The sequence below is a fragment of the Gadus morhua genome, chromosome 15 (genome assembly GCF_902167405.1).
Source record: "Gadus morhua chromosome 15, gadMor3.0, whole genome shotgun sequence".
In the NCBI taxonomy this organism is placed as follows: Eukaryota; Metazoa; Chordata; class Actinopteri; order Gadiformes; family Gadidae; genus Gadus; species Gadus morhua.
This window is the reverse complement of record NC_044062.1, coordinates 19,756,234-19,771,283: the sequence shown is the minus strand read 5'-3', so window position 1 is coordinate 19,771,283 and position 15,050 is coordinate 19,756,234. Positions and strand designations below refer to the sequence as shown.

At 45.1% G+C, this 15,050-nt stretch overlaps 2 protein-coding genes across 7 annotated transcripts in view; one reads left to right on the top strand and one right to left on the bottom strand.

Annotated features, from left to right (window-relative positions):
- Positions 1-498: 498 nt before the first annotated feature.
- Positions 499-3,849, top strand: il22ra2 (interleukin 22 receptor, alpha 2). Its single transcript, XM_030378816.1, has 6 exons — positions 499-631; positions 1,170-1,281; positions 1,547-1,731; positions 1,995-2,137; positions 2,742-2,905; positions 3,376-3,849. Exons 1-6 carry the CDS (start codon positions 523-525, stop codon positions 3,380-3,382), a joined length of 720 nt encoding a protein of 239 aa, XP_030234676.1. The 5' UTR covers positions 499-522; the 3' UTR covers positions 3,383-3,849.
- The window catches only part of map3k21 (mitogen-activated protein kinase kinase kinase 21), a 31,395-nt gene continuing 19,851 nt past the window's right edge, over positions 3,507-15,050 (bottom strand). For all 6 annotated transcript variants that reach the window (XM_030378808.1, XM_030378809.1, XM_030378810.1 and 3 more), the window contains exon 10: positions 3,507-5,997. In XM_030378808.1, coding sequence (XP_030234668.1) covers positions 5,597-5,997 — 401 coding nt within the window. In that variant the 3' untranslated portion in view covers positions 3,507-5,596. The remainder of the gene's footprint in view (positions 5,998-15,050) is intronic.

Genomic DNA, 15,050 nt, shown 5'->3' with positions numbered 1-15,050 from the left:
TCAGCTTCTCTGTTCTTTTTCCTTATTTTCTTTGACTAAACAGTAGCTCATTACCACCAACATCAATGCAGAACTGCATTCAGAGTGCATTCTGTGCACAGCGTTCAGACTTGAGGTCATCAAAACACAAACTATGAAACAAGGGGTCCAAGGGGTCCTGCTCTGTCTTACATTTCCATTCGTCGATACCCAGGAACGCTTCTGTGCGCATATGTTTGTAAACCCATAAAAAAATGGACTTAAATCAAACGGTGCTGTAAACCTGACGATAAACCAGCAACAAATTGTATGCGACAACCTGATATTCTTTTAATTGCCCCACGCCGCCACTCAGAAAAAAGACGTCAGCTCTAATTGAAGTGAAAGTAATCCCAGAATAGCGTGACTGTGCAAAACCGGTCCAGAAAAACAAGGTGTCAAAGAACTGTAAAACACCTGAGGAAAGAGGAAGCCACCGGCCAATATAAGGCCTGGCACCGTGCCCGGAACAGTGGGTCTGCGGTGTCCTGCTCGCTCTGCATCATGGCTCTCTGCGGCTTCCTGAGTCCCGGCTCCAGGGTCTACACCGCCGTCTCTCTGATGCTCGGGGTGCTGGTCTCGGGGAACCCCCCTAGCCGGCTCACAGCACAGGGTAAGGGTACCCCAGTGTTGTTGTTGTTGTTGTTGTTGTTGTGTGAGGTGGGATGTGTGTGTGGCGGTGTAGGCATGGGACTCTCTTGAGGTGGGTGTCGTTAATGAGCAGGTAGTTAGGGGGGGGGTTAGGCGTCTTGCTCAAGGGTGGAAGACCGGTTGACCAGCACCAACATCGGGATATCCACCCCAGATCCTCCAACACTCACCGGCTAGACAGTACTACAATTCACGGCAATTCAATTCAACTGTATTCGTCTGAATCACCGGTACAGTCTCAAAGGACTTCGCAGGCCATATATTTATGACACCCCCCCTGACCGTAGCGCCCAAATGGGCAAGAAAAAACTCCCTTAGAGAATATGTGTTTGTGTGTGTGTGTGTACTGCAGTGTTTGTTGCTGTGCAATGCGTGCCTAGTCTCAGTGTGCATATGGATGCTCACCATCGCACATTATGTTCAGGGCTATAACACATCATTTTCTGTGTAATAGCCCCTTGTTTTGATGATGAATGACGTGGTCCTGTGTGTGGCTGCAGGGTCGTTGGCCTCCCCGATGGACCCAAGGTTTGACTCTGTGGACTACAAGAACGTCTTCCGCTGGAGCGCACCAGACAACGCCACGCTCACCTACTCAGTCCAGTGGAAGATGTGAGAACCCATGCACACACACGCATGCACGCACGCACGCACGCACGCACGCACGCACGTACCCACACACCCACTCACACACAATTATAAGCATAGAATACATACAGAAACACACACACACACACACGCACGCACGCACGCACGCACGCACGCACGCACGCACGCACGCACGCACGCACGCACACACACACACACACACACTGACAATCTATATAATATAATATAGTGTATTATTAATAAAGTCCATCTTTTATCCTCCATTCAGCTATGGGGACTCCCAGTGGGTGCAGGTGAAGGGCTGTCAGGGGATCCAGAGTCTCCAGTGTGACCTGAGCAGGGTGACCTCCGACTCCAGGGAGTGGTACTATGCCCGGGTGCACGCCTCCTCCACCCTCCTGGCCAGCCGCTCAGCCTGGGCACTCTCCCGCCGCTTCAGCCCGAGCTGGGACAGTACGTCTTCAGATGTGTAGTCAACCAAACCTGCTTCTCCTCCTCCCCCTCCTCCTCCAGTTCCCTTCATCTCCACCTCATCCTCTCTGGCTTCTCCGCCTCCACCTCTACCACCTCATTCTCCCTCTCTCATGACTCCTCCTCCTCCTCCTCCTCCTCCACCTCCTCCTTGCCCTCCATTATGTAGCGTCATTACGTCACATTGTATTAAAGTCTGTGTTTATATCTTATTGTTCATATATCCCCGCTGTACTTCTTTGCAGCAAAAATCAGCCCGCCAACATTAAACCTGACGATGACAGCACAGGGCCTTGTGGTCCGCCTGATCCCTCCTCCTGCCCTGGTGAGGAAGCTGCACAAGAAGCTCTGCTGCAGAGTCCTTCTCCGACACAGCAGCGGCGAGGAGGTAACCCCACTCTGACATGTTACCATCCGTGGCACACTGGTCGGCAAAAAAAAAAAGTGGACAGGGGGAGTAGTTGTGCAGCACTCTCCAACGTCCTCATCCACGGATGTGGTGCCCTTGAGCAAGGCACCTGAAACCCCCACCTGCTCCCGGGCACCGCACTGCGGCTGCCCGCCGCTCCGGGTGTGCCGGTGTGCCCCCACGTGTGTGTACCCCTGACAAGGTCACTCCTCTGTGTGTGCATGTGCAAGAGTGTATGTGCTACGGCTCCTGGATGGGACAAAAGCAGAGAAAGAATTTCCCCGAAAGAGGGACAATAAAGGATAACTTAACCATGGCAACAGCAACACAGCATCAGCAGGTCACAGCTCACCTGTTTGATCGCAGGTTGACTCTGTCGTGAACTTCCCCTTCCTCTTACGGACATCTCCCTCTCTTTCTGAATATAGGGATTTGTTTCGCGTAAATGCATTGCATTTTGTAAAGATAAGAATACCAGTAAACACAATAGAGAAGGAGATTACAAGATACGGTATAACCAACCCTTCAACTACTGTCGGCCTCCCATTGTTTCCTTCCTTCCATCCTCTTGTCCTCTCTGCAGGACAGGGTTGAGATGAAGTCTTGTAAGAAGGAGCTGGTCCTGGACTACCTGAGAGCAGGCAACGAGTACTGCCTCCAGGCCCAGTGTGTGGTGTGTCTGCGGGGCAAGAGCAGTGCCCCCACGCCCTCCTTATGCATCACTACTCTGCAACATGCAGCCGCCAGGTACTTACTGCACGACTGAACACTGTTAAATAAATACATATGCACGTAAATTAATAAATACTTTAGGGTTAATGGAAAGCTCTGGATTATATTGCCGTTGTAACCAAGCTGATGTAATGCTTTGGGGGTAGAAACCTTCTACAGCCAGTGCTAATTGAAGTTGTGTTCTTAACGTATTGCTCTTTTTGAGAAAGACCTAGAGCACAGAGTTAGATATTTAGTATTTGTTTAGTATTTATTCCCGTCAAACTGTAAAAGAGATGTATTTCTGCATAGATATATATATATATATGTAGATAGATACTGTATATGTATAACGCACCGTACACAATAAGTGGTATCATTTGTTAATGCTAATGTCACTTCCTTTTAGACTCCCACTTCATATCACCTGAAAACATCCACACAACTTGTTTCTCCTTCACCACTCTTCCCCTCTCTTCTTTCATCCAGCCTCTTCACTCCTTCAGATCCTGATCCCTAGCTGAGCTGTTGGAGGATACGAGAAGGATCTGAACCCACACCTCTGTGGATTCAGTCCTCACTTCCAGCTTCAGGCTGACGGCGGCCGGCGCAGAATGGAAGAAGACGACTCACATTAAATATTTCAAGCTTTATTCTTAATGATTCATGTAACATTCTGTTAAAAAACGGACCTGGTGCAAATGTCTGAAACTGTACACAAATCATCAGCTATTTGCTCCAGAATAAAGTTTTTTTTTATTTCTTAAAACTCACAATATGACTAAGCATCGTTTTCTCAGGCAATATAAATTATTCAATCTTGTAAACAAAACACAAGGGTCAAATCTAAGTCCTGATTTACACTTTATTAACATTGTTCAATACTCTCTTATTTTGATCAATCAGGAGTGAAAAATAACCAATACTGTTGTGATAACAAAAATAAAAGATTTACATCAAACAGAACAAATTAAAAAACAGATCACGTCCCGCACTTTGTTCATTATGTCCTTCCGACGTCTCGGGGAATAATCACCGAGGAGCAGTGTGTAGGGTGTCATCAGACGAGCTGAGGTCATATTCAGATCTCTTTAAAAATATATATATGTCATCTATATAAGCAGCTGGTTTTTCACGTAGTGGTTTTGGTCAAATACATGAGACTGAGATTGCCCTTGTTCAAAAACATTGTGCTCGATTAAAGATATGTTCTCCACTGTTAAGACATCGGGGGGGTATGCATAGAGCAGTCCTGCTCAGCTCAGACTAACCTTCAGTAATAGCAGTGCGTAGAACTCTGAGATAGTGGTAGGCTAGTTATGTTGTTATGCGTCTCTTATTGGCTGGCTGCTGAAGCCCTGAAATCCTAGCTTTGCGATACAAAATCATGTTACAGTATGATGAAATGCGGTGCTTCATGAAGTACATCAATAAGGCGACGTTGTTTCTGAGAATTGGTCTTGTCGAATAGAAACCTCCTCCATTATAATGGTTTCCTTCCCACTACTTCAGAATGGTTTTAGTGGTCGTTAAAGCAGTAGCGAAGGCATGTGTCTGGTTTATAAAATAATAAAGTTGAACGTCCTGTGAACCACGCACACACGTTACATCTGGCCTTGACACAACTTCAATTCATTATCTTTACCGACTTCCCAGCACACCACAAGAAAAGGCCAACACATATTGGTTATTGATTGTTTTTTTAAGTCATCAGTACCATGGTCTTAACGTAATTACATCCTCACGTGGAACAAGTGGTTTTTTTATACGCTGCTACTTGGTTTACACTTCCTAGCGTATTATTACATTAAAGAGTTATTCATTACTTATAGATTCTTGATTTTTCATAAAATTAAGATTCACACAATTGTGAATGCCAAAAGTTGAGGAGATGTTGAATATAAATACTTGTCAAAAGCCATATAAGCGCCATACGGCTATGTTCCAGAGAGAAGGTAGGGTCTTTTGGATTTCATTTCAGTCTAAATTCTGAGTGGAAACTTTACACCCATGCATTGCTAGCACTCGGATCATAATTAGTCTTCCCCAAACTGGCATCAACATTGAAGACAGACAGGTACCAGCCGCCAAAGGAAATGGATAAAAACAAACAAACAAAAAAGACGCTTTGTAAATCAAAGCGTTTTGATTGGATTTAGTTACTGCTTGACAATAAATGCATCAATTATTCTGTAACAAGTCTGATGACTATCAGTACCGGCGCCAGGGGGGTCCGTAAGGAAACCAGAGGGAAGCTTACCTTCTCCTCCGCGCTGCTCACACCCTGCTCCACCCAGCAGCGAGTCTCTTCTACATCACCAACGGCAACATGTATAAATAAAACAGGTGAAGGAACCGTGTTGCCATTGGCTACAGCGGCGGTCAACGTTTAGCTGTGCCAATCATAGAACAAAGAGAGGAAGGGAGGAAGAGAAGACAAGGCCACCTTGGAGAGGGTCTAAAGGCCAGCGAGGGCAGCGGAGCACCTGAACCAAAGCGGTAGAGCTGCCTTCACAGCTCTGGAACCTTCCTCTGAATGCAGCTCTTTGATCTGGAATGAATGTATGAATATATGAATGAAAATAAAAATCAACAGGCAGTGACTTCCAGGAGGTCCAGCGCTGGAGACGTTGGAGGAGCCCTTCCTGTAGTAGAACACTATGGGTACGGGGGCCCCCGGCTCAGCGCCCAGCAGCAGCACCACCACCAACAGACCTCTCCGGGCCCCTAGGAGAGGAAGTCCTTCTCCAGCTGGAAGACGGAGGGGCGGCCCGGGGAGCTCTGGATGCGGCACAGCGGCACGGTGCAGTCCCTCTTCTGGCCCTCCGTGTCCATGTCCAGCAGGGAGCAGTCCGCCACGCCGGGCCCCTGGGGGCCCAGCATCACCGTCAGGGCCTGGGAGCTCTTGTGGCCCGAGTAGTGGCCCAGGGAGTAGCTCTTGTTGCGGCCCCGCAGCAGGGCCCAGGTCTGGGGCTTGGCCCGCAGGGACAGGGGCCGGGGCCTGGAGCACGGCGCCTCAGGTTTCTTCCTGTGCTCCACCGCCGCCGGGCCGTTCTTCTGCTCCTTCTCTGACTTCTTCTGATTGGTGGAGGGAGGAGGAGGAGCCTGCTCTGGCGTACGCCCATTGGCTGGAGGAATGAGAAGGGATATTCAGATTCACAAACATGGATCAAAAGAAAACCGAACCCTAGAACTTGTTTTGGATTGGATGTGATGGAAAGGGTTACATTGATCCTGGTCTGCACCCAACTGGAGGTTTGATCACACAGGAACGGAATTAAAGTTCAACTAGTAGTTAACTGTGCTACTGCTTGTCTGTTACAATTATCATTTTGGGTGACCAGGTAATGTCAATCAAACATTCTGGCTACTACAACTGATCCTGTCTGAGAGAGAGCAGAGAGAGAGGTCATGTTTCCCGAAACTCCGCTAGGCATTGGAAAAAACTACTTAATTCATCGTTCAGATCTACTTTATCGTATCTTATTATATTTACCTAACAGTATATAGTTTGTTTCCGTCGTCCTCAATCGCTCGATTCAACAATACATTTTGGCACTTTTTACTCCCGGATCAGACCACAGAAAAAGCCTTGGACTTTCCTATCGCCAACATGCCTCTGTATTCGGATATCTCAGGCACGGAGACTGGGAAACTGCAACAGACATTGGCTTTAATTGAAACGAGACTAGCAGCATTAGAAAAATGCAAAGGACTCCTACAGGATACAGTGCCGATGGGTGAGTTTGCTGAGCTCACTCAGATACAGCAAGATGATCAAAGCTACACTGTATCCTTCCCGAAGCTGGACAAGAGAGAGACAGTTCCAGCTGCGTCTCACTGGCACAGAGTCGGCGCTAAGCCAAAACAACATACCAAAGTGAATCAACAAGTTCACTCAATGCCAAATGCTAAGCTACCCAAAGCTAAAGTTACATGTATCAGCCGGATTAGCCCGTCACTGAAATTAACCCTGCCACTGAAGAACCGGTTCCTGCCACTTCAAGAGTCCACGAACGCGCCTGGCACTGATGCACCCCTGAGCCCCGAGATGCGTCCGGACGGACAGTGCGGACAGAGACGGAACAACCAGTCGCCACGGAGGCGGGCTGCGCATGTGTCTGCCACCGTCCAACAAGGGCCCATCTCAGAGAAAGCAGATGAATCAGACACTCTGATTATAGGAGACTCAATTATCAAGGATATAACCGGTAAGAAGATCAAAACATGCATCTTCCCATATGGAATGGTTAGTGATATCAACCATAAACTAGCCAAAATCATATTGGAAAACCCCAAAATCTCACAGATTATTGTGCATGCAGGATTTAATGACATTCAAAGAGAACAGTCAGAACTTCTGAAGAGGGATTACACTGATCTATTGGATTCACTGGACAAAATACACATCAAGTCATTCATCAGTGGACCCATACCAGCAGTTGACAGGGAAATAAACAGATTCAGTCGTCTACTTGCACTGAATACATGGCTTTCCAGAGTGTGCAATGAAAGAGGAAGGGGCTTTATTGACAACTTCAACTTATTCTGGGGGCGCAAATATCTTTTCAGAGCAGATGGCCTACACCCAAACAGGTTAGGCTCAAAACTGTTGAGGGACAATCTTCTCTTCTCGCTTTCCCACAAATCTCCATGGTCTGACGCACAGGCCACAGTCAGAGCACAGGTTGAGAAGAAGCGAGACTACAGCCTCCACCACACATCTACACTATCTGACACACAGATAGCAGACAGCCCACAGATCTTAAAGATAGACAACAGCCCGTCCGACGCCATCGACACTGTGCCTTCCCCCATCGCTGACGCTGGCTTGGCGAGGAACGGCCACCCCCCTCCATGGTCTGACGCACAGGCCACAATCAGAGCACAGGTTGAGAAGAAGACCTTGAAGAGAGACAACAGCCCGCCCGACGCCGTCAACACTGTGCCTTCCCCCATCGCTGATGCTGGCTTGGCGAGGAACGGCCACCCCCCTCCTACTCTGCCACTATCTGACACACAGATAGCAGACAGCCCACAGACCTTGCCAAGGTCTGACGCACAGGCCACAATCAGAGCACAGGTTGAGAAGAAGACATGTATCAGCCGGACTAGCCCGTCACTGAAATGAACCGTGCCAACCTGCCCCAATCATAGCTATCTCTCCAGCCCCAATGTCTCCTCCCTTTGTGGTGACCTCCAGCCTTATTTCTCCCATAGCTATCTCTCCAGCCCCAATGTCTCTGCCCTTTGTTATGACCCCCAGCCTCATCTCTCCCATAGCGATCTCTCCAGCACCAATGTCTCCTCCCTTTGCGAATTTCCAGCCGAATATAAGAGACTGGAATATGTTGGCAGCAAACTTATATCTGGGTCATTGATTGCATCGCCAAGTCATGGCGACAGGTTGATAACACCCAAGAGGACGGCGCCCCAGCCCCCCCACTATACTGATAGTAGCCATGAGTATTACTGAGACAAAAAAGGGTTCAGCCGTAGACACAGTATAAAGGAAGTTTCACATAATCTGCTGAACCCAAGGTTGCCTACGTCAAAGCAGGGCAACTTTCGCATTCATGCTGTAACCACTAAGAGAGTAAACAAAGGGAAACTTAGACACACTGCTAACCTCACAAATCTCATATCTATTGCCTCCAAACCAAAAACAACCTTAAAGCCTATCAACAACACCATCAGGATGGCTCTACTTAATGTGAGGTCTCTTAATAACAAATCATTTTTAGTTAATGATTTTATTACCACTTCTAAACTGGATTTTATGTTTTTAACTGAAACATGGCTGGAACAAATTAACAGTGCAACCGTTCTGATAGAGACAGCTCCTCCCAACAATAACTTTTTTGATGCATGTAGATCTGGAAAAAGAGGTGGAGATGTTGCTGCTATATTTAAAAATGTATTTCAGGGGAAACAGATGTTATTTGGTGATTTTCCATCGTTCGAATACCTTAGTGCTGTATTGAAATGCTCCCCCAGAGTTCTCCTATTAATTATTTACAGGCCACCCACATATTCTGCAAATTTTTTCGATGACTTCACAGAATTATTGTCTAGCATTTCCACAGAATTTGACTGTCTAGTTATAATAAGTGTGCAAAAACACTTTTTGCCATTTTGGACACATTTGAACTGTCTCAACATGTGAAAGAGGCTACTCATTATAAGGGGCACACTCTAGACCTGGTTATCACAAAGGGCCTCAATGTTTCTGATCTCTCTGTGACTGATTCTTCCTTGTCTGACCACTTTTGTGTTTTCTTTAACATATCTTTTATTCCCGATATATAGACAAAATCAAACACTGTCAAAAAACGGTATATCAATGAAGATTCCAATGTACTTTTTAAAAAGGCCATCTCCTTGCTACCACCTCTAAACCCATGTTCTCCTGATCCTGAAAGTTTTGAAAGTCATAGATGTCATTGCACCTTATAAGGTTAAAACGATTTCTGGAAAGCAAAAGGCACCCTGGAGAAAAGCTGCTTCTGTAACAGCACAGAAAAAGGAATGCAGGAAGGTTGAACGCATCTGGCGTAAAACAAAACTTCATATTCACCATGATATCTATAAAGAGAGCCTCCGTGCCTACAATTTAGACTTAAAAAATGCTAGAGAAACATTTTTCTCCAATATCATTAAAACCAACACTAATAATGCAAAAACCCTATTTGCAACTGTTGACAGACTGACCAACCCCCCAACAGAAATTCCACCTGATCTCCATTCCACGCAGAAATGCAATGAGTTTGCAGCATTTTATATTGATAAAATTTAAGGTATCAGACGCGCCATCAATATCTCCACTTCAAACAAAAATGTTGGACTACCACCCTGTTCAGGCAAAAATTACGTGGCAAGGATGGCATGCTTTAATGTTATAGACTCTCAAAATCTTGTGGAAACTGTGACACAACTAAAGCCATCCACCTGTTGCCTTGATACTATACCTACCAACCTCTTTAAGAATGTTTTCGACTGCCTAGCAGTCGACATATTGCAGATAGTTAACAAATCTCTCCAGTCAGTCAATTTCCCAAAAGCTTTGAAAACTGCAGTTATTAAACCCCTTTTAAAAAAGCGGAGCCTAGATGCCTCTATTATTAACAACTACAGACCAATATCGAATCTACCCTTCATAAGTAAAATCATTGAGAAAGTTGTCCTCCAGCAACTAAATCACTTCCTGGCATCAACTGGTTGCTATGACACCTTCCAATCAGGATTTCGACCCCTGCACAGCACTGAGACCGCCCTTATTAAAGTTGTAAACGACATCCGTCTTAACACAGACTCTGGCAAAACCTCAATACTAATGCTACTTGACCTCAGTGCTGCATTCGACACTGTAGACCAGTCATACTCAAGTAGCGGCCCGCGGGCCTTTTGTGGCCCGCGGGGTGTCTATTAATGGCCCTCGAGCTGTTTTGAAAAGTTTTTTTAATTATTAAAAAAAAAATAATAAAAAAAAAAATAAAAAAAATCGTGCTGGGCGCTCTTATTTTGAAACCGCGCGCCGCGATCTCAATACGAGGCTGGGGGTTGCAACGATAAACAGATAGCACTCCAGCCCACAGACCGCTTCAGCCCTCCCAAACTCGAGGCAGACAGTCCATCTCAGCAGCAGTCAAGGCCGATTTAGGGTCGTTTTAGACGCAGAGACGTAAGCACGTAATTTACACAAGGGACTTGTTTTAGACAAGTTTTGATTTACGGTTCCTTTAAGGTTCCTTAAGGATTGCGCGTGTTGCAAGGGGATTCTCCGCCAGAACAGTAGGGGGAGCAACGAACGAATCTGTGGGCGTGGAAGTGGAAATCGCTGGCTTGTTTATATTTATAATTATCATAATTCGTTCTTGTGTTTTCTTCTTCTCCTTCTTCAAAATTCTTCATTCGCTTCTGTCACAGCCTTTTAAAAATTGCGCTATTATGCTGTAAAACCGGAAATGTGAGACTCCTGAAAGGATGTGGTTAGCTGGCCAATCACAGTCTTTGCGAGCTGCGTAGGGCCGTAGTGTTTTAGTCGCATAGTCAGGAATTTTGGCCGACGCACTTAAGCACGTAAGGGGGGATATTTTACCGCGCAAGGGGGGGTTATGTATCTTACGTGCTTACGCGTTACGTCTAAAACAGAGCATATATCGGCCTCAGTCACACGTATACCGACCGGCCCCTTGAGTCACTGAAAAAAATTTTTGTGGCCCCTCATCATTTCTACTTGAGTACCACTGCTGTAGACCATACATTACTTCTGGAAAGGTTAGAAAACTGGGTGGGGCTTTCAGGCACTGTCTTAAATTGGTTCAGGTCTTACCTACAAAATAGGAACTACTTTGTTTCCATTGGCGACTTTGTATCAGAATCAACCAACGTGACATGTGGAGTCCCACAAGGTTCGATCTTAGGACCCTCTTTATTCAACATCTACATGCTCCCACTAGGGCAAATCATGCAAAATAACAATATTGACCATCATTGCTATGCTGATGACACGCAAATCTATGTATCCCTATCACCAAATGACTATCGGCCCATAGATCTGCTGTGCCAGTGCATTGAGCAAGTGAAGGAATGGATGTGCCGAAATTTCCTTCAAGTAAATGAGGACAAAACAGAGATAATTGTATTTGGTTCTAAAACGGAAAGGCTTAAAGTAACCCAACACCTTCACTCTCTGTCCCTGAAAACCTCAATCAAAGCCAGAAATCTAGGGGTTATCATGGATTCAGATTTACATTTTGACAGTCACATCAAATCAGTTACAAAATCTGCATATTATCACCTTAAAAATGTAGCAAGACTTAGAGGGCTCATGTCCACCGAAGACTTACAAAAGCTTGTACATGCCTTTATCACTAGTAAGCTTGATTACTGCAATGGTCTCCTTATGGCGCGGCCACACCAGACGCGTATCTCGCGTAATTTTTACGCGAGATACGCGCGTAAAATGTTGCTTGACCATTTTGTGTCAATAATGGTCACATACGCACAATACGCGCAATACGCGCCATACGCGCATACGTCACTCGCCTAGATGAGTCCATGTCCATGCAAGTGAACGGAGCGTTCCCTCTTCGTCATAACTATCAAACCAAACATCCTTCACATTCACCGAGCGAACATTACGAAAGTAAAATGCACATTTCTCGCTAAAAATGTTTCCATAAACGCATTTAATGGCGTAACTATGTTACTATTTCCACCCAGAATAAAGAAAGTTGTCGGCCGTGGCTGCGCTGGAGTCCGAGGTAGGAAACCCCAACACCGCCGTGTTTGGGTGATAGAGTTTAGATCGGGTTAGATTAAATAATCTCGGATATAAATAACAATAATCGGGTTAAATAACTTCACATGGTGTGTCTGGTGTGTTTCCCAGCAGAGAAATAGTCTGCCAAGACGTTGAGGTTGCTTAGTAACCAGAGACTCTGTCCATGCAAGTGAACGGAGCGTTCCCTCTTCGTCATAACTATCAAACCAAACATCCTTCACATTCACCGAGTGAACATTATGAAAGTAAAATGCACATTTCTCGCTAGAAATGTTTCCATAAAAGCATTTAATGGCGTAACTATGTTACTATTTCCACACAGAATAAAGAAAGATGTCGGCCGTATGCTTCTGTCCAAGCTCACTACTCTCTGCCAGTGACGTCGGGTCAAGCTCAACGCTGATTGGGCAATGCGTGTCTCGTCAGACGCGTATCTCGCGTACTTCGCGTAAAAAGTTCAATTTTTTGAACTCTTGAAATGTACGCGATATACGCGCGTATAGCGCGTATTGCGCGTAAATATACGCGCCACATACGCGCTATACGCGCGTAAAATGTTGCTTAATACGCGTAATACGCGTAATACGCGCGTAAACCAATGGTTCCCTATGGAAAAAATGGCGATTTCATACGCGAAGTACGCGAGATACGCGTCTGGTGTGGCCGCACCTTTACAGGTCTCCCAAAACAAACTCTGAGGAAGCTTCAGCTTGTTCAGAATGCTGCTGCTAGAGTTCTAACAAAGACCAAAAAATTTGATCATATTACACCAATTCTGAAATCGTTACATTGGCTTCCTGTAAGTCAGAGAATTGATTTTAAAATCATGTTGCTTACCTATAAATCCCTACATGGTTTGGGCCCAAAATATTTAACTGATATGCTTCCACTACATCAGCCTTTTAGACCACTAAGAAGCTCTGAGACCAATCTGTTAATTATCCCCAGAGTAAACACAAAACATGGGAAAGCAGGATTTAGTTACTACGCAACAAATAGCTGGAATAAACTCCCAGAGGTTTTAAGACTTGCCCCAACTCTGAGCACCTTTAAAACAAGACTGAAGACTTTTATGTTTGCTATAGCTTTCTGCTTAATAACTTTGCCTATATTTTCTATTTTAATACAAAAATGCCTTTTTAACTTTCTATTTTTTTGCATATGTTTTTCTTTTACTTACCTATTATTTTATTTTATTGTATGACAATGTTTATATGTGAAGCACTTTGAGTCTGCCTTGTGTATGAAAAGTGCTATATAATTAAAGTTGCCTTGCCTTGCCTTGCCTACAACCCCTCAAATCTAGGTGTAGTTAGTGGGAAGGCCCTGTGCATTAGAGCGAAAGCCTGAACAGTAATATAGCACTACATTTTAAGAAGTGTCTGTCAGATGTCAGCATTTTTAAGAATGTAATAGTCCCTGTGATCCTCACTACTGTAGACCTCATTACTATAGCCTGTGTTACTCACTACTACAGCCTGTGTTACTAACTACAGTGGTCCCTGTGTTACTCACTACTATAGCCTGTGTTACTCGCTAAAGTAGACCTCACTGCTATAGCCTGTGTTACTCACTACTGTAGTCCCTGTGTTACTCACTACTATAGCCTGTGTTACTAACTACAGTGGTCCCTGTGTTACTCACTACTATAGCCTGTGTTACTCGCTAAAGTAGACCTCACTACTTTAGCCTGTGTTGCTCGCTAAAGTAGACCTCACTGCTATAGCCTGAGTTACTCACTACTGAAGTCCCTGTGTTACTCACTACTGTAGCCTGTGTTACTAACTACAGTGGTCCCTGTGTTACTCAATACTATAGCCTGTGTTACTCACTACAGTAGTCCCTGTGTTACTCACCAATATAGCCTGTGTTACTCACTACTATAGCCTGTGTTACTCACTGCTTTAGCCTGTGTTACTCACTACTATAGCCTGTGTTACTCACTACTATAGCCTGTGTTACTCACTACAGTGGTCCCTGTGTTACTCACTACTATAGCCTGTGTTACTCACTACAGTGGTCCCTGTGTTACTCACTACTATATCCTTTGTTACTCACTACAGTATTCCCCGTGTTACTCACTACAGTAGTCCCTGTGTTACTCACGACAGTAGTCCATGTGTTACTCACTACTATAGCCTGTGTTACTCACTACTATAGCCTGTGTTACTCACTACTATAGCCTGTGTTACTCACTACAATAGCCTGTGTTACTCACTACTGTAGTCCCTGTGTTACTCACTACTATAGCCAGTTTTACTCACTACTATAGCCTGTGTTACTCACTGCTATAGCCTGTGTTACTCACTACTATAAACTGTGTTACTCACTACTGTAGTCCCTGTGTTACTCACTACTAAAGCCTGTGTTACTCACTACAGTAGTCCCTGTGTTACTCAATACTATAGCCTGTGTTACTCACTACTATAGCCTGTGTTACTCACTACTATAGCCTGTGTTACTCACTACAATAGCCTGTGTTACTCACTACTATAGCCTGTGTTACTCACTACTATAGCCTGTGTTACTCACTACTATAGCCTGTGTTACTCACTACTATAGCCTGTGTTACTCACTACTATAGCCTGTGTTACCCACTACAGTGGTCCCTGTGTTACTCACTACTATATCCTTTGTTACTCACTACAGTAGTCCCTGTGTTACTCACTACAGTAGTCCCTGTGTTACTCACGACAGTAGTCCATGTGTTACTCACTACTATAGCCTGTGTTACTCACTACTATAGCCTGTGTTACTCACTACTATAGCCTGTGTTACTCACTACAATAGCCTGTGTTACTCACTACTGTAGTCCCTGTGTTACTCACTACTATAGCCTGTTTTACTCACTACTATAGCCTGTGTTACTCACTGCTATAGCCTGTGTTACTCACT

Excerpts from the sequence above, each read along its gene's own strand:
- il22ra2 (XM_030378816.1), top strand. The coding sequence starts at position 523 with ATGGCTCTCTGCGGCTTCCTGAGTCCCGGCTCCAGGGTCTACACCGCC. Across the intron at positions 632-1,169 it reads TAGCCGGCTCACAGCACAGG|GGTCGTTGGCCTCCCCGATG; the intron begins GTAAGGGTACCC and ends GTGTGGCTGCAG. Across the intron at positions 1,282-1,546 it reads TACTCAGTCCAGTGGAAGAT|CTATGGGGACTCCCAGTGGG; the intron begins GTGAGAACCCAT and ends TCCTCCATTCAG.